This window comes from Dipodomys merriami, unplaced genomic scaffold (genome assembly GCF_024711535.1).
Source record: "Dipodomys merriami isolate MVZ:Mamm:240054 unplaced genomic scaffold, mDipMer1.0.p SCAF_37, whole genome shotgun sequence".
NCBI classification, from domain to species: domain Eukaryota; kingdom Metazoa; phylum Chordata; class Mammalia; order Rodentia; family Heteromyidae; genus Dipodomys; species Dipodomys merriami.
The window spans coordinates 13,740,463-13,760,326 of record NW_027205270.1 but is presented as its reverse complement, the minus strand read 5'-3'; the positions used below and the strand labels follow the sequence as shown (position 1 = coordinate 13,760,326).

Sequence of the window (19,864 nt, the reverse complement as noted above, 5' to 3'; positions counted from 1 at the left end):
GTAAGAGAACAGAATTTTCAACAAATGGGTCTGAGAAGACTATAAATTGATAGGAAAAAAAATAAAGTTGCGAGTGTGTGCTGCCAGCAACGGAGCTGAGTTACACACAGAGAGCTCTCTTTAACAAGCCTCCTGAGCATGGAGCTCAAGATTCTTGGGTCATTTTGGTGGTACAGAGGTTTGAACTCAGGGCTTCTTACTTTCTCTGCAAATGCTCTAACCCTTGAGCCATATCACCAGCCCATCAAGATTCTTGCTTGGTCTCTATTACTGTGTGGTCACCAACAGTCCCACCAGGAATGAGAAATGAAAACAGTACTTCCTCCAACCTAGGATTCTCAAATGTACTCTGAGGCCAGATGGAAGGCCTAAGGGACCTTCTAGCTGCTGTGATGTCCAAAATAATTACACCTGGGTTTTTTCAACTCTTCTACTTCTCCACCCCTTACTGGGTAGCCCAAGCTGGCCTCAACCTTACATTTCTCCTGCCCCAGCCTGCCAGGCTCTTCCATTACATATGTGTTCTGTCGTACCTAACTATAGTTAATTTCCTCAAAGTCTTAAAGATGGGATAACATTATGTTAAAAATAGAGCCCAATGTAGGGCTGCTTCTGTTTCTTTCTCCCTACCTCCCAATATAAAAATAGTGAAGTTGAACCCTCTTAACTAGCACCATATCTAAAAATTTAAAAGTGGTTCATCATCCTAAACATGAGAGCTAAAACTATTAAAACCTAGAACAAAACTTCATGACATTGGGTTTGGCATACTTGGAGATGAAACTAAAAGTATAGGAAGAAAAAAAAGATGGGGCCTGGCACTGATGATTCATACCTGTAATCCTGTCTACTCAGGAAGCTGAGATCTGAGGATCACAGTTCCAAGGTAGCCAAAGCAGGAAAGTCTGTGAGACTCTTACCTCCACTAAACTACAAAAAAAAAAAAAAAAAAAGAAAGAAAGAAAGAAAAAAAGCTGGAAATAGAGCTGTGAGGGCTAGAGATCAAGCCAGATTAAAGTTTTTGCACATCAAAGGGCACTATCAGCACAATTATGACAGCTTCTAGAATGGGAAAAATATTTTCAAATCATGTAATCAGGAATTACTATATTAATATTTACAGTTTTAGAACACATCTAAAAGTTAAAGTAAGCAAAACAAAAAAATTAAGTTCAAAAATGGGCAAAAAGACTTGAATAGACATTTTCCAAAGAAGCTATATACATGGCCAGTCAAGCAGATGAAACGATGTTTAGTTAAGGAAATGTAAATTAAAACCAACTTGGTAGGAAATATTTCCTCATGCCTAGCAGATTGCTAATTCAAAAGGAAGAAACAAAAAACCAGAAAATAAATGCTGATGAAGATGTGGTAAAATTGAAACCCTTGGGCATTGTTAGTAGAAATGTAAAAATGATGCCATTGCTGTGGAAAATAGGAAATCAAAGTAGAATTACCGTAAGATCTGGCAATTTTACTTTATGTATACAAAAATTGAAGGCAGAGTCTTAAAGAACTATTTGTATATATATTGGTGCTTATACTAAGGCTAGAACATCTTGGTCTGTGCTTTAGCTTTTTGTTCACGGCTGGTGTTCTACCACTTGAGCCACACCTCTAGTTCAGCTTTTTGCTGTTTAATTAGAGGTAATCTCACAGCCTTCCTGCTAGGGCTGGCTTTAAACCTCAATCCTCAGATCTCAGCCTCTTGAGTAGCTGGGATTACAGGTGCGAGCCACCACTGCCTAGCTTGTGTGTATACATATTCTTTTCTTTCTTTTTCTTTTTTGGTGATTGTCATGGGGCTTGAACTGAGGATCTGGGTGAGGTTCCTGAGTTTTTTTTGCTCAAGACTAATGCTCTACCACTTGAACCACAGCTTCACTTCTAGCTTTTTTGTGGTTAATTGAATTTAAGAGTCTCATGGACTTTCCTGCCTGGGTTGGCTTCAAACCACAATCTTAGCTAGGATTACAGGTGCGAGCCACTGTTGCCTCATATATATGTATTATATATATATATATATATATATATATATATATATAATATATATATACACACACACATATACTTTATATATATATATATATATATATTACTAGCTAGCATTATTGATGATAGCTAAAAGTTGCACACAACAGAGTATGGAGTATACACTTTGAATATTATTGAAGAGGGAGGAAAGTTCTGCCCCATGCTGCATATGGATAAAACTTGAGGGCATTATGCTAATTGATGGAAGCCAACAAAAAAATACTGTAGATTCCACTTATATGAACTACTAGCATAGATAGATTCATGGAGCCAGAGTGATTAAAAGGGACTGAGGAGAAGGGATTGTTTAATGGATATAGATTTTAAGTTTTAAAGATGGATACAATGATTTTTGTTTAGCAATATGAATAGGCTTAATATCACTGAAGTGTATACCTAAGAATAAGTAATATGGTGAATTTTGTGTATGTGTATATTTGTGGTACTGGAGATTGAACCTATACCACAGGGTTTTTGTTTTTTGTTTTATGGCAGTGGCAGTACTAAGGGTTGAACTCAAGGCTTCATACATGGCTTGGCTTGTTTGCTTGACTGGGGTTCTAGCACTTGAATCATGTTTCCAGCCTGGCATTTTGTTGGTTATTTTGGAGATGGAATCTTAGACTTTTCTGTCCAGGCTGACTTTGAATCATGATCCTCCAGATCTCAGTCTTTTGAGTAGCTAGGATTACTCATTTGAACCATAGGCACCCAAGATACTATTGGTTTTTAAAGTTGAAAACAGTCTACTGGTTGTTGTTGTTGTTTTGGTTGGTCATGGGGCCTGAACTCTTCCCTTAGCTCTTCAGCTCAAGGCTAGCACTCTACCACTTGAGCCATAGCACCACTTCTGCCTTTTTCTGCTTATGTGGTGCTAAGTGCATGCAAGGCAAACATTCTACCACTGAGCCACCTTCCCAGCCACACAGTCTACTGATTTTAAATCATATAACACAGACATATTTTACCTCTAGTTGATGCTGATGCAATACTTTGAATATATTCAGATTTTTTCTTAAGTTGCAGGGTTTTTTGTTGTTTTTAAAAATTATTTATTTTTGTTTATGTGGTACCAAGGATTCGAACCCAGGGCCTCATGCATGCTAGGCAAGCACTCTGCCACTCGCCACATTCCTAGCCAAGTTGCAAGTTTTTACAAACTATTTATAAACCACAAAATTGTGAAAGTGCTACTTATAACAAGCTCTAGAATGCATTTCAAGCTTCTTGGTATAGGCACCAATAAATGTCTGACAAACTCACAAAAGGCTTTCATTTTTTATTTTGTCAGGTATAATAGGATTATACTCCTCTTTTTACTGTTAAACTACTTTGGTTAGTTTTGTTTCTACAAATAATAAATACCTTCCCCTACATTGTTTTTATTTCATTTATAGCTTCCAAGTATATATGAGTTCTATTCTCAATCTCTCTAGACATTCAAAGAGAAGAAGAAAAAGTGAAGCGGTCTGTGAAAGATGCTGCCAAGAAGGGCCAGAAGGATGTCTGTGTGGTTCTGGCCAAGGAGATGATAAGGTCTAGGAAGGCTGTGAACAAGCTGTATGCATCCAGAGCGCACATGAATTCTGTGCTCATGGGCATGAAGAACCAGCTGGGTAAGGCGACCTTCACTGTAGCAGCCACATCAAAGTACTGACGCAGGCACTGTTAGTGTCCACATGGCTTTCTGTGTTTTATTTTTCACATTGTCCTCGTTGGAGTATAATTAGTATTTTATTGTTATTTTGCCAGTGTTTCTGAAACAATGACAAAAAATCTACCTACAAATCTGATTTGTGAGCTGGGAAGGTGGCCCAGTAGTAGAGTGCTTGTCTTAAATGCATGAGGCCCTGGGTTCAACTCCTCAGTGCCACATAAGCAGAAAAAGCCGGAAGTGGTGCTCAAGTGGTAGAGTGCTAGCCTTGAGCTGTAGAGCTGAGGGACAGTGCCCAAGCCCAGACTTCAGGCTCCACAACCGACAAAAAAGAAAATCTGATTTGTTTAGAAGTTTGACTATATTGAACAATGTTACGGGATGGACGAATCGTGCTGTAGGAGTAAGAGCGTGGCTATGCTTTTGTAGGAAGGATGAAGAAAAAGCTCCTTGCTGTGTCCTAAGCTCAGGACAGCCAACCCCAGGCAAAATTTTTAATGAGGCTTTGGTTTTCACTTCCTCTTTCCTTCATCTTCATTTAATTCTTCCTCACATTCTTTCATATGATACTAAGTGGTTGTCAGATAAATAGACTGAAGAAGGACTCACAAATATACATAGACTTTTTTTTCTCTTTCTTTTTTTCGCTTGTACTGGGATTTGAACTCAGGGTCTGAGCACTATGCCTTAGCTTTTTTTCCTCTCAAGGCTGACACTCTGCCACTTGAGCCACAGCTTCACTTTAAGCTTTTTGGTTCTTAATTGGAGATAAGTCTCACAGACTTTTTTGACCTGGCTGTCTTTGACCTAGAATCCTCAGATCTCGGTTTCCTTAGTAGGTAGGATTACAAATATTAACCACCAGGACCCTGTCAGGAGAGATTTTTTTTCTTTATTATTATTATTATTTTTTTTTGGTCTGTCGTGGGGCTTGAACTCTGGGCCTGGGCACTGTTCTTAAGCTCTTTAGCTTAAGGCAAGCACTCTACCACTTGAGCCACAGCACCATTTCCAGTCTTCTGGTGGCTAGTTGGAAATGAGAGTTTTACTGACTTTCCTGCCCAGGCTGGCTTTGAACCACTATCCTCAGATCTCAGCCTCCTGAGTAGCTAGGATTACAGGCAGAAGAGATTTTTAACTGAAGAATATCTTTAGCAATGTGTTAAGATACTTCATTGATGAATACAGCACAGTCATAAGTTAGAAAATTCAGTGTTTCAATTGAGAGGGTAGTACCAAGTGAATTTCCTATATCTAGTCCAGTATACGCTTATTTTGGGCTGGAAAGGCATTTTTTTCATGTTTAACATTTTATAACTTAAACAACATTTTAACATTTAGATATGATTTTTAAGTATGCCTAAGTCCTAGGTTTCTTTACATGAAGAAAATAATCATGAATTGGGAAAAAAAAAATATGACAAGGTGGGAAAGCCAGTACAGACCTGTAATCTCAGTACTTGGGAGGCATGGCAGGAGGATCTTGAGTTCAGGGCTAGCTTAGGCTACATATGGAGACCCTGTCTCAAGCTAGTTGGTTTCACTTCATTTATATTTTCAACAAGTTCCTGTATAGTTTCCTGTGGGGAATCCAAGACAGCATATAAGTTCATCTGTAAATGTTTTCATGTGGATTTTTAAAAGATAATGCTTCTGAGCTGGGTACCAGTGGCTCATGCCTGTTTGTAATCCTAGCTACTCAGGAGGCTTGAGATCTGAGAATTTCAGTTCGAAGCCAACCCAGGCAGAAAAGTCCCCAACAGACTCTTGTTTCCAGTTAACCACTCAAGAACTGGAAGTGGAGTTGTAGTTCAAAGTAGTAGAGTACTAGCCTTAAGCAACAGAGCTCAGGGACAGCTCCTTGCCCTGAGTTCAAGCCCCATGACCAACCAAAAAAAAGGTAAAGCTTCTGTCTATCTGTTCCTGGGTGGGCTTGTCTGGAGACTTCATTTCTTGGATATGTGTGTGTACGTTTCCTTTCCATTTTCCATATATATTTCAGCAAGCTTCAAGTCAGTTTGGTCTTCCACACAGATCCGTTAATATTTCTAGTTTCCATTTTGAAGATAATAATTTCCTTCTAGAAAGTATTATTCACTGAAGTTTAATTCATTACCTGGTACATGGTACTTGCTGTATCTGTAGGGTCGAAATAACTGTCATCATCATCAGTTTTGCGTTTGTGTTCTTCCTGAGAACCTTCTTCAGCTTTACTTTTTATTTCTTTTTTTTTTAAATTCTTCATTTTGGCTATCTTAATTTTAATTTTCAGGAGACTTTTATGTATATATTTAATTTTGTTAAGTACAATGTCACCCCTTCCATTGTTCTGCTATAGCTTTCCCCATTCCATTCCTCCCTTCAGAAGGGAGGTGAATTCAGCACTTCATGTTCTTTTCATGTCTTTTTTCTTTTGTCCAATCCTGAGGCTTGAACTCAGGGCCTGGGCACTGTCCCTGAGCTTCTTCTTCTTTTTTTTTTTTTTTTTTTTTTTTTTTTTTGGTCTGGTCGTGGGGCCTGAACTCTGGGCCTGGGCGCTGTCCCTCAGCTCTTCAGCTCAAGGCTAGTGCTCTACCACTTGGGCCACAGTGCCACTTCTGGCTTTTTTCTTTTTGCTTATTTGGTGCTGAGGAATCAAACCCAGGGCCTCAGGCATGCAAGGCAAGCGCTCTACCACTGAGCCACCTTCCCAGCCTTCCCTGAGCTTCTTTTGCTCAAGGTTAGCTCTCTACCACTTGAGCCACAGTGCCACTTCTGGTCTTTTCTGTTTATATGGTACTGAGAAATCAAACCTAGGGCTTGATGCATGCTAGGCAAGCACTCTACCACTAAGCCACATTCCCAGTCCCTCATACTGTTGCTTGGCTTTTTCCACTCCTGTTGGGCACTCTACCACTTGAGCCATAGCACCACTTCCAGCTTATTGTTTGTTAATTGGAGATAAGAGTTTCATAGACTTTTCTGCCTGGGCTGGCTTTGATCTACATCCTCAGATCTCAGATCTCTAGAATTACAGATCACCTTAAAAATAAATAAAAACCACTATCACTCTGTTATTGATACAGAATTGAACTATATTAACTATATTCCTTGCATCATTTCTCAGAGCTCCTTTTCCCAGTCATTTGCTTCTTTTTTCTTCTCCTTTATCAAGAAAATGTTGAGAGAAACAGTGGCTGAGACAGAAGATAGGGTAGGCTGGATTAAGGATAGCCTTCCCCAATCTTTACAGGCAGATAACTCCAAACAGCCAAGTATTAAGTCATTCTTTAAATAAAAATCTCTCTTCAGGGAGGCAATGGTACTCATTTGGAACTCGGTCTCACACTTGCTAGGCAAACACCCTCCCTGCTGGACCATACCTTGTTCTGTTCTAGTTCTCTCTCTCCTCTCCCCCCATCACCTGTTCCCTGCTGTTCTCTGTCCTTTCTCTTCCCTTCTCTTTTCTCCCTTTTCCTCCTTTCCTGTCCCTTCTTCTTCCCTCTCCAGTTAAGCTCCTGGATGTGATCCAATTTTAGGCTTCTGGGATAATAAGTACACACTACTGTGTCCAGTTCTCAGTTGAGAACTTTTCTACCCAAGCTGGCCTTCATTAACAAACCTCTGTCTCAGCCTCTCAAGTACCTAGGATTACAGATAGTAGCCACCAGTTTCTGATGAATGAATCTTTTAAAGACTAGGCACAAGCTGGGCGCCAGTGGCTCATGCCTGTAATCCTAGTACTCAGGAGGCTAAGATCTGAGGACCCTGGTTCAAAGCCAGCCCGGGCAGGAAAGTCTGGTAAGACTTTTAATCTCCACTAAACAACCAGAAAACCGGAAGTGGTGCTGTGGCTGAAGTGGTAGAGTGATTTCCTTGAGCTGAAGAACTCAGGACAGTGCCCAGGCCCAGAGTTCAACCCCACAACTGACCCCCCCCCCCAAAAAAAAAAAAGACTAGGCACTGAAGGAAGGTCTGGGAGACTGAGGTACTAAGCAGGTTGGTAAAGACACTTTTATAGCTGTTAGGAGACGGACTCTCAAATTGAGTTCAGAGTGAGGCAAACTGCAGTGATGGTGCAGATAAAATGCAGTAGAGTTCAGAGGAAAGGTATTTTAGGGAGAAAGAAGGAGGCATCTGAGTTGAGGAACAAGTGCACAAAGGTTCCAGGCTGTGTTCAGGAAATGCTTTGACAGCAGTGCACTAAGAGAGGTAGGAGGAAAAGCTGGAAAAGTGAGTTAGAGTCAGAGTTCTGAGAGGTGGGCTGACAAACTTTAATTTTGTAAGGCCTAGCTGGTGTGCAGAGAGGGTCTGATGCAACGAGTTGAGAGGCCTGAAATGTGTTAAGAGTCTGGTAGGAGTCTGGGTAGGTTAGCTAAGTGGAAATGGAGAGGAAGAGTTGTTGTGGGTATAGAGTACATGAGACAAAGTGAAGAATAACAAGGTCTGAGATTCTGAGCCTGAAATGATTGCAGAGCCATTAATACAAGATCCTGAAAACTCAAGGGAGGAACAGACCTAAGACAGAAAGATTACATTTGGGGCCATCCATCTAGCTGTGAGATCTGCTTCCCTAGCCCCTAAGCACAGTGCTAGCCTGAGAGAGAGCTGTTGAGTGAGCAGTCTTATGATGGAGCATTGCATGTTGAGAGACTAAATACAGCAGAGAGGTTTATAGGATTGAACTTGAGAAGAGTCTTTGAGAGTGGAAAAAGAAACAATATAACCAGAGTTCCTGAGGGGTCTGTGTTCATGTTGAAGGGACAAGAGTGTCCCTACAGGGTACATAGTGCCTATTTATTGCTGCTTTGATGAAGTCATTCTTTTTGCTTAAGATTTGGTTTGTTAAAATGCAGATGCTTTGGGAGAGAGAATAGGTTAGATCTTGTCAGCTATTAATATATTGTCATGATTAGATACTTGGAAAGTGACAACTTTCTGGCAGCAAGTCCTTGCAGAAAAAGATAGATGATGAATATGTTTTGATTGGAGGTGAGCAGTAAGGTAGAGGTTCAGAAATGGGGCAGGAACAGAATTACTATATGGTCATCAGTTCTGATTCTAATTTTATATACACAAAAAAATTGAAAGGAGAGACTTAAAACAGGTACTTGTTCTACCATGTAGTTAGGAATTATGAAGGCCAAAAGGTAGAATCAGTCCAAGTGTTCATGGATGGATGGGTGGGTGGATGGATGAGCAAAATGTGGACACAAAAGATTTTTGTTTGTTTTTTGTTCCAGTCCTGGGGCTTGAACTCAGGGACTAGGTGCTGTCTCTGAGCTTCTTTTGCTCAAAGTTAGCCATAGCTCCACTTCTGGGTTTCTTGGTAGTAAATTGGAGTCTCACAGGCTTTCTTGCCTAGGTTGGCTTTGAACGATGATTCTCAGACCTCAGCCTCCTGAGTACCTAGGATTCCAAGTGTGAGTTACCAGCACCTGACCATAATATAAAATATTGTTCAGCTTTAAAGGAAAGCATTTCTGAGAACACTACGTGAATGAGCCATGAAAATTATGCCAACTGAAAGAAGCATATCAAGAAAATGCAAATACTATGTAATTTCATTTACCTGAGGTGCTAGAGTTGTGAGATGAGAGACACAAAGTGGAGTTGTGATCACCAGGGGTAAAAGGGCCAGGGAAACAGAAGTGAAGAATTTCATGTGAGCTGAATTTTAGTTTGGGATGATGAGAAAAGTTCTGAAGACGGATGGTGGTGAGTGCACAATAATGTGAATATATCTCTATACTTAAATGTGTTTTTGTTAAATTCTTTTTGTCTATACTGAGGATTGAACTCATGGCCTCAGGCTTGCTAGGCAAGCATTCTACTGCTTTAGCCACACTTCCCAGTCTCTTTGCACACTTCCAGTCCTTTCTCAAATAGGGTATCACACTTTTGCCTGGGATAGCCTCTGTCTATAAACCTACCTCTACTAGAGGTATAGTGCCACCACCAGGCTCATCATAGCTAAAATGCTTTTTACATTATTTAGGTTTTACTTTGTCATAATTGTGAAATGTCATATAGGATTCCATTTTTTTTTTTTTTGGGTCCCGTCGTGGGGCCTGAACTCTGGGCCTGGGCGCTGTCCCTCAGCTCTTCAGCTCAAGGCTAGCGCTCTACCACTTGAGCCATAGCTCTACTTCCGGCTTTTTTCTTTTTGCTTATGTGGTGCTGGGGAATTGAACCCAGGGCCTCAGGCATGCAAGGCAAGCGCTCTACCACTGAGCCACCTTCCCAGCCCCAGGATTCCATATTTCTTATCATCTTAATCAATTTGTAATGACTATTTTAAGTCGGCTTTAAAAACCACACTGTCAATCTAGTTTGGCCGTTGTTACCAATCTATTCTAATATCTTCTCATTCTGATTTTTCAGTTTAATCACAGTTCCCATGAAAGCTATGATAGGTAGAGAGTTACTTTCATTTGTAACTTTTATTATCCTTTTTAGACTGTTTGTATTGGTATTTATATCTTCTGATCAAGAAACTATATTTAGCTATTTTGTTTCCATCTTTGGCTATTATAGTACAATAATTATGATATATATAATACCCTTTATTTCCTTTCCATTGATATCTCTGACAAACATGGGAATATGATATTGCTTTGTTTTCAATGCTCTTTTCTTAGTTTTTTTGTTTGTTTGTTTTTTGATTAAAAGTTGTATTTGTTTGCTTGTTTGTTTTACCAGTCCTGGGGCTTGAACTCTGGGCTTGGGTGCTGTCCCTAAGCTCCTTTTGCTCAAGACTAGCCACCAAGGCCCAGCATTTAAAAGTTTTAATTTTGCAGAGCGCCAGTGGCTCATGCCTGTAATCTTAACTACTTAAGGAGGCTGAGATCTAAGGATCACATTTTGAAGCAGCCCAGGCAGGAAAGTCCCTGAGATTCTTACCTCCAGTTAAACACTAGAAAAACTGGAAGTGACTGTGCTCAAAGTGGTAGAGCATTACCCTTGAGCGAAAGAGCTCAGGGAAAGCACCCAGGCCCTGAGTTCAAGCTCCACGACCAACAACAACAAAAAAGTTTTAATTTGAAAAAATTATAATTCATACACTCGTAGTTCTAAAAGAGTCTTTCTCAGTTTACCCCAATGGTAAAGTATTGCAAAACTAGAGTGTAGTGGCATAAACAGATATTAACTTTGAGGCAGTCAACTTAAGGAACAGTTCCATCCAATGTAAGCATCCCTCATGCTGTCCATTGACAGCTGTACCTACTTCCCTCCCATGAACTCTCCCTCTCCACTATTCATGTCATTCCATATCAGTGGTTTGGAACCTAAAGATTGGTTTTTAATTCATTCTACATAGTCCTGTGGAAATCAGCCCAGGTTTTTGCTTGTATCAGTAGTTTATTTCAGGCTAGGCATGGATATGTTGTGGTTTGTTTAATCATCCACCTGTTTACGGTGGATGGTTGTTTCCAGTTTATTGCACTTTATTATGAGTAAAGCTGCTATATAAATGTACCGGTTTTGCATTTCTCTGCGATATGCTCAATTGTTAAAGAACAATTGTTGAATTTAAATTTACATGAAAGAAATCATGGCTGTTCCATTTTAAGTTCCCATACTATGATGTCCAGTTTTCTCCTTCCCCCTAACATTTAGTATTGCTGCTAGTTTAGCCATTTTGTGTGATACTGATAGTCCTTAGTTACGTTTCCCAAAGTGAACAAACTATCCATAATTCTTCTTTGATGAATGAAGCTTCTCAACTTTTGCATATTTACTTTTTATGAATTTTTAAATTGTTATTGTGAAGGTGATATACAGAGGGGTTATGGTTACATAAGTCAGGTAAAGAGTACATTTCTTGGCTGGGTGCCAGTGGCTCATGCCTGTAATCCTAGCTGCTGAGGGGGTTGAGATCTGAGGATCGCAGTTCAAAGCCAGCCTGGGCAGGAAAGTCCATGAGATTCTTATCTCCAATAAACCACTAAAAAACCAGAAGTGATGCTGTGGCTCAAGCGGTAGAGCGCTTGCCTTGAGCTGAAGAGTGCAGGGACAGCGTCCAAGCCCAGAGTTCAAGCCCCATGACCGACCAAAAGAAAAAAGAAAAAAAAGAAGAAAACTACCTCAGTGATGTTTGCTATTAGGACAATTTAGGGCTGAGATGTGGCTTAATTTCATGGACAAGTGTGAGGCCCTAGTTTAAAAGCCCAGTTCCAACACACACACACACACACACACACACACAATAATATTAATCTAGTTAATGTTTTCCTTTTAAATATGAAACATTTCCTTATTTGCTTCTAAATTCATTTATTGGCTTATTTAACAAATATTTGAATACCAGGTGTGTTAGGCACAATGCTAGGTATTGGGAATAAATTAGTCCCTCTCCAGTGTTCCATAAGGCAGCACATATGTTAACTATACAAAGATGAATTCAAATTCATGAGGAATTCCATATTATAAAGGAAAAGAATCCGGGTGCTGGTGGCTCACACCTGTGATCCTAGCTACTAAGGAGGCTGAGATCTGAGGATTGCAGTTCAAAGCCAGCCCAGGCACGAAAGTCCGTGAGACTCTTTTTTTTTTTCTGTAATCCCTCTGTACATCACCTTTATAATAATAATAATAATTTAAAAACCTAAAAGCCAGGCACTGGAGGCTCACGCCTGTAATCCTAGCTACTCAGGAGGCTAAGATCAGAGGATCACCTCCATGAGACTCTTATTTCCAATCAACTACCAGAAAACTAGAAGTGGCACTGTGGCTCAAGTGGTAGAGTGCTAGCCTTGAGCTGAAGAGCTGAGGGACAGCGCTCAAGCCCAGAGTTCAAGCCCCATGACTGACCAAAAAAAAAAAAAAAAAAAAAAGGAAAAATCCTCATCTATCCATCAGGTTTCTACTGAGAAGGGACTATGGGGAGGGGTCCTTAAGTTGGAGGGAGCCTGGAACACAGGGCTGCAGAAGAACCTGGGGTCAGGAGAGGACCTCAACTCCCAAAAGTTGAACTACTCATTTTATATTATGTTCCTCCTGTATAACTTGGTTATTTCTAATTTTAAATGTATTCAGTTAGTTTTTATAATGCTGGCTCAGTAATGTTTTCTACAGAATTTTAATCTTTTTTAGGAGAATCTTTTTTTGTAATGGTTGCTATGGTTTGGACCTTAAATGTCTCTTAAAGGCCCATAATGTTAAGGCTTAATCTGTAGCTTAATGCAATTAGGAGGTGGTGGACCTCTGTAGAAGGGGTCAAATGGGAGGAAGTTATGTAACTGGGAGATTTCCTAGCCCTTAAAGGGGACATTAGGACCCCAGCTCTCTCTTTATTTCCCACCACTATGAGGTAAACAGTCCTACTTTCCTCTGCACTTCTCCATGGTGTATAGTGTTGCCATAGGCCTGAGTGACAAAGAACTAGAACCTAGGGAACAATGAGCCAAATAAACATCTCTTCTTCACAGTTTCTTTATCTTACATGTTTTGTCAATGGTAGAAAATGTGTAACTAACACAGTGGTAAAATATATATAACATAAAATTTGCCATGTAGGCAGGTACCAGTGGCTCTCACACCTGTACTCCTAGCTATTCAGGAGGCTAAGATCTGAGGATCACAGTTCAAAGCCAACCTGGGACGGAAAGTCCATGACACTCTAAAGCTGGAAGTGGCGCTGTGGCTTGTGGCTCAAGTGGCAGAGTGCTAGTCTTGATCAAAAGAAGCTCAGGGACAGTGCATAAGACCAGAGTTCAAGCCCCAGGACCAGCAAAAAAAAAAGTCGCAGACTTTCCTGCCTGTGCTGGCTTCGAATCATGATCCTTTGATCTCAGCCTCCTGAATAACTAGGATTTACAAGTGTGAGTCACCAGAGACTCTCCTTGACTCCTTTTTTTTGTTTTTTGTTTTTTTTTTTTTGGTCAGTCATGAGGCTTGAACTCTGGGCCTGGGCACTGTCCCTGAGCTTTTCAACCCAAGGCGAGCACTGTACCACTTGAGCCACTGTGTCACTTCCAGTTTTTTGGTGGTTAACTGGAGATAAGAGTCTCACAGACTTTTCCTACCAGGGCTGGCTTTGAACCTCGATCCTCAGATCTCAGCCTCCTGAGTAGCTAGGATGACAGGAGTGAGCCACCAGCGCCTGCTCTTGACTTCATGTGTGTAATTTTCTCTCTCTCTCTCTCTCTCTCTGTGTGTGTGTGTGTGTGTGTGTGTGTGTGTTTGTTTGTGTGTGTGTGTGTGTGTGTGTGTGTGTGTGTGTGTGTGTGTGTGTGTGTGTGTGTGTGTGTGTGTGTCGGTCCTGGGGCTTGAACTCAGACCTTGGACACTGTCCCAGAGTTTTTTTACTCAAAGCTTCTACTCTACCACTTGAGGCATAGCTCAAGGCTTTTTTGATAATTTATTGGACACTGTCCCAGAGTTGTTTTGTTTTTTTTTTTTACTCAAAGCTCGTACTCTACCACTTGAGCCATAGCTCAAGGCTTTTTTGATAATTTATTGGAGATAAGAGTTTTCTTGACTTTCCTCCTCAGGCTGGCTCCTGAGTAGCCAGGATTTTGGGTATGAGCCAATGGCTTCTGACAGTTTTTTGGTATTTTAGAACTGATTAAATATAAGACAATACTTAAAATATTTGATTTTTGAGGATTTTAGGTAGAAATTTTACTTTATTATAATAAATGCTTTTGGGGACTTTGTGCCACTAGATAATCCTTTGTAGTTTGGTTATTGGTCTGTTCATTTAGTAACTACTTACTATATTCTGTGTTCCCAGCATGTTGGTAACACAGTGGTACACATCCACTACCCCGATTTTACTCACATTCTCGTATCTCAATGTGTTTCTTCTTTGATGGCATCTATGCCTACTTTGGTGAAATGTTGTTGTTGTTGCTGTTGTTGTTGCTATGTATATGTATGTATGTGTGCATGCTCATCTTGAGGCTTGAACTTAGGTCCTGGGCATTGTCCCTGAGCTCTTTTGCTCAAAAATAGCACTCTACCACTTGAGCCACAGCTTCACCTCTTGGTTGTTTGTTTTTTTTTGGTGTTCATTAGAGATGTTTCACAGAAAAGTTTCGCAGCCCATGCTGGCTTCAAACCACAATCCTCAGATCTCTGCCTCCTGAATAGTTAGGATTATAAGCATGAGCCACTAGAATCCAGAATATTTGTTATCTTTATTTTTGGAAAAATGGAGCTCTGAATTCAGGGCTTTGTGCTTATACAGGCACTTGGCGACTTGAACCACACTTTCCATCCCTGTTTTGCTTTCAGTGTATTAAGATATAGGCATCTCTACAATTTTACCTGATGATGTTCACTACAGTCCTCTATCTTCAACTCTTATTGGCTCATTTCTTTTTATACTGAGTAATATTCTATTGTCTGAGTATACCACAATTTATCTATTCACCGACTAAAGGGTCATACTGAGTTTGCTTCCTTCCCTGAAGATACATTCTAGCTTGCCTTCAGAAGGGATCTAGTGATATGAAAGCTCTGAGATTTCACACAATAGTATACCAGATATTCCTCAATTTAGAAAAATAAGCTTTTGGCCTCCGGGTGCGTACCACAGGCTGTGTTCTTACACTGGCTGTATAGAAAGAGGAGGCAGAGTAAACCTACCCCATATACACCTCAGCCCAGGCCTGTGCCTAGTCTGTATTGTGAATGGGGAGACAAAGGGAAAAAATAAAAAAGCTTTTGCTCATCTAGCCCAGTAGTACACCCCAAAGGCACATCAGTGTGTGTTTGTGAGTTCACTTTGATTGAAGTGGTTCATAATTGGTCATCTCTTGTGTTTTCCTTCCTGTTGACCCATCCTGACTGCAGTATTTCCCTTTCAGCGGTCCTGCGAGTGGCTGGCTCCTTGCAGAAGAGCACAGAAGTGATGAAGGCTATGCAAAGTCTTGTGAAGATCCCTGAGATACAGGCCACCATGAGGGAGCTGTCCAAAGAGATGATGAAGGTGACCGAGGCTAGCACTGCTGGCCCTTCCAAACCACTGAGAGTGCTCTCAGCAAGTACCAGGGACAAGGGATTGGGTGTGTGGGAATGAAAAAACTGGCTGGATTTGATGATAGAGGAGCAGCTGTTACCATTAGTTGACACTGTTGGAGCTGAGTATGGTCAGAATGTCAGATGTTGTTTAGAAGCAGCACAAGTATACTCAGTGCTGTAGAGGAGATTCAGAGATCAGTCAGTCATTAAGGGCATGAGAAGGTAGGGTTTGCAAACTCCAATATGTACAAACAGGGAAGAAACCTGGTTCTACCTTCTGCTCCAAGGTGGTATTCCTGTAGCTGGCAAAACTGTAGATTTGCAATATGTTCTGTAAAATGGAGAATAATAAATACTTTTTGCTTTTTTGCCCATATGCTTGTTGTAGCTACTCAATTCCTATAGTGTAAACATAGCCATAGATGATAATTAAACAAATGAACATAACTGAGTCCTAACACTCTACCACTTGAACTAGGTCCCAGTCATTTTTGCTTTTCATTATTTTTCAAGATGGACCTAGGGCTGGCCTCACACTACAATCTACCTATACTACAGACTTCCTTGTAGCTAGGATTACAGCTGTGGGCCACTGCAGCTGGCTTATTGAGTTGGTGGTCCACTAACTTTTTGCCTGGACTGTTTCCATAGTACTTGGGATTACAGGTGTGAATCACTATACCTAGCCCTAAGATATGATCCTAGTTATTGCATTTATCCCCAGTGCCTGGTATATGTAGCATTCAGCATAATTTTGATGAATGGTTGCTGCCTGAATAAATCAAGAACTGGGAGCATGGCTCAAGTGGTAGAGTGCCTGCCTGATCAACTAGGTTCAGAACCCCAGTACTGCCAAAATGAGTAAGCAAATGAATGACAACTCCTTCCTCCAGAATGTGAAGGCTATAGTGACTAGATTTTGATAGGCTCTTTAAATCTCTTAACAAGTATCTTTTATTGTTTGTTTTTTGTTTTTATTTAGCTTTTTTTTTTTTTTGAGACAGCTCAGACTGGTTTCAAACTTATGATCCTCCTTTCTCAGCCTCCCAAGTGCTGTTTGCTGAACAGCAAGGCCATAGGGCTCTACCTTAGGAACCATGAATGGGAATTTTGTCTATTTGTATCTTTTGGTTTAGAAAAGGTCAGAAATTTAAAGTGACTGGAGGGTTCTCAAAGCAGCAAGGCAGGCAGGGAAAAGGGATGAATTTATGTCTGACTCCCTTATCGTAGTGAGCATCACACTCCCATGGGAACCAGGGCTAGGACTGTCACATATGACTTTCTGCTTCTTTAATGCCACAGTGCTAAGGTACTGAGCAGGGAGCTCAGTTCTTTCAGGTTGCAAAGCCATGAGGATTTTCCTTTTCTGGTGGCTTCTCAGAAGACTGACTCATACGTTCCTTCTGACCCCCTCCACAGCCACTTAGCCCATTTCTGCTTTTTTCCATCTAGGAATGTTTGTGTTTTGACATTTGGGGGTGCTATTCTGACCTTTGCTTCAGTAACAAAACTCAGTACCTCATCTAGGAGTTGACACTGCTAAGTGGGAGTCCTGCTGTTGGGCCCATAGTGGAGAGCCAGTTGCTGTGCCCCATGGTGATCTTGCTACCTTCTAAATGGAGGAAGATGAGGAGCTAGCTATAGGCTGCCAGGATAGTGTATGTCCTTACCTTGTTGGGTCCACAAATGCTGTTGTCTTCTCCCAGGAGCTGAAGATCACACTTTGACAATGTGATTGATTCTTATAGACTGGTCAGAGGAACTCTATGTGCCAGCAGGTATAAAACCTAGACATACTGGAATGTTCTTCGGGTCCATTCTGCTTGTGACCTTGGTTATAGTGCCTCCTATGGCTCCAACTGAATGTTTCATACTACATTGTCACAGATTATTTTGGCCATGTTAGAGCAGTTATTTCCAAATCAAATTAGGGCATATACTCACCTATAGGCAGGTTGTTCTCTAGTGCTGCCATTATAGTTGCAGTTATTCCACAGTGCTGTTGATGGCCAGAAGCAGACCTCCCCAACTTGAGCTAAGTTTGGTCTTTCCTTTCTTGCGGAGACATCAGAGCCCAGTGTTTGCTACTTGTCTTCCAAGTCAGCCTTGGACTTAGAGTTTGGGCCAGGTGGTGTCTAGGATTGTTGGGTAGAAACAGATTTAACAGTTGTCGGAAGTACCATGTTTTTCTTTGTTTAGGCTGGCATCATAGAAGAGATGTTAGAGGACACCTTCGAAAGCATGGATGATCAGGAAGAAATGGAAGAAGAAGCAGAAATGGAAATTGACAAAATTTTGTTCGAAATTACTGCAGGTATAATTATAAGGCTCTTTTCTTCCTTTTATGTCTCTTTCCTGCAATCATTAAATTAGCTAGTAGTTTCATTCTCTAGTTATCAAACATACATCTACATTTGTTTTCTTAATTTTAGAGGATGCCAGTTATTCATGGGGGAATTGGCACAAAATAACCAACTTAAGATGGTTTTTAAATTTAAAGAGTTTTCATAATAAGGGGGAGATACTACTTTCATATCTGCTGTTGGGAATTTAACATGATACAGACTTCATAGAAACAGATTTGGCAGTAGCCTTCTCAAAAGCTTGCAGCCTATTTTGGGTGAAATAATTAAGAGGCTGAAAAGACTTAACTCTGGATATCTGGAGTAGTATTGTTTATCACATTGAAAAGTTCAAAACTAACAGTATATTCTAATGGTAGAATATTATGTCTTTTAAAAATGGAACACTGAATAAATTCATTAATACAGAAAGATTTGTTCGTCTTAAAATTTAAGTTGTTGTTGAAAAAAAAATTAAGTGGTTGGAACAAAGAACTGGTACCAAGAAAACTTAGTGAAGATTGAATGACAATTTTTTGTTTTGTTGTTGTTGTTTGAGACAGTATCTGCTATGTAGCCCAGGCTAGTCTTGAACTTTGCAATCTTCCTGAAGGCTAGGAATACAGACATAAACACCATGTCTGGCTAACAATTTAATTTTACTCGGAGAAATTTAAAATTAAATCTTTGGTAATTTTTAGGAATTTTGATTAGGTGCTTCAGAAACCAAGAATTTACTTGAGTCAGTGAACTCAGCCTCCCAGGAGGCTAGAGGTGGAGGATTGCTTATTCCCAGGAGTTCAAGTTTAGTATCCTCTGTCATGCCATTTTGGCCCAAGAATCAAGGGGCAGGAAGATTGAGGCCCACTTGTTCATCTGCTTACTCTCTTTTCAGGGGCCTTGGGCAAAGCGCCCAGTAAAGTGACAGATGCTCTTCCTGAGCCTGAACCTGCAGGAGCAACAGCTGCCTCAGAGGAGGAAGAGGAGGAAGAGGCCCTGGAGGCCATGCAGTCCCGGCTGGCCACGCTGCGAAGCTAAGGCTGCCCAGCAGAACCTTCAGGCTCTCCCTGCAGTCCTCTGCCAGTGCACATGTGCCTCTGAAGAGCTGCCACTTCATGTTTCTCTTGCACTACACCTCTGTCACGAGGCACTGTGTTTTCAGGAAGGTTCTATGCTAATATCTCTTCACTCTCTGCAGAGTTTTTGGGATTTCATAGGGATTGTTCTTCTGGAAGTGATGTGATTAAATGCGTCATTTCCAGGAACATAAACAGCAGTACTGTTTTACTGGGGGAAGGGCAAAGAAATCCATTTTCTCATGAAGCTATTCTCAGCGTTGATTGCCTGAACATTGAGGACTCTGTACATTTTTGTTGTTGTTGTGTGTGTAAAACACTATATAAAAGGACTTTAATAAATTTCTGCTTTAACTCTTGGTCCCAATGTGGATTGTCATGTGCAGTGACTCCAAGTGTGCTCTCAGATTGTTCCTATGTTGACCTTGGAAAGAAGAGGTTGCTGTGTAGCCAGTATACATGGGACTTGGAAACTCAGCAGAAGTGGAGTTTGCTCTGGATGTTACTCTCCAACCTTTGTAGATGTGTTGTGAGGGTCCATCTTTCTGCATTTTACCAACTAACCAAAAAGGTGCTCATGAATTGTGCCTCTTACTCTATTGTCTGGATGGCAGTGCTCTACCATCTTGTGTATGTGCCTGTCTGTAGCCTCATCACTTCCTTTCTGTTGCAAGTTGCATGCAGAACAGATAGTTGTGAGATTTCCACCCTCACTCTGCCTGTGCCTGCAAATGGACCATCAGCACCTTCTCGAAGCAGTAACTGACCAGTAAGTGGTAAGGTCTGATTGTTGTCATGTTCAGTTCTCA

At 40.8% G+C, this 19,864-nt stretch overlaps 1 protein-coding gene and 1 non-coding gene across 3 annotated transcripts in view; both read left to right on the top strand.

Annotated features, from left to right (window-relative positions):
• LOC138804713 (charged multivesicular body protein 3) overlaps positions 1-19,422 on the top strand; it is a 40,328-nt gene extending 20,906 nt beyond the window's left edge. For both annotated transcript variants that reach the window (XM_069989172.1, XM_069989173.1), the window contains 4 exons: positions 3,471-3,650; positions 15,484-15,605; positions 17,837-17,951; positions 18,875-19,422. In XM_069989172.1, the coding sequence (XP_069845273.1) occupies positions 3,471-3,650; positions 15,484-15,605; positions 17,837-17,951; positions 18,875-19,017 (560 nt within the window). In that variant the 3' untranslated portion in view covers positions 19,018-19,422. The remainder of the gene's footprint in view (positions 1-3,470; positions 3,651-15,483; positions 15,606-17,836; positions 17,952-18,874) is intronic.
• LOC138804733 (small nucleolar RNA SNORA51) lies at positions 15,191-15,321 on the top strand. The gene has a single exon (XR_011365327.1). It is a non-coding gene; the product is annotated as a small nucleolar RNA SNORA51 (small nucleolar RNA).
• Positions 19,423-19,864: the final 442 nt, after the last annotated feature.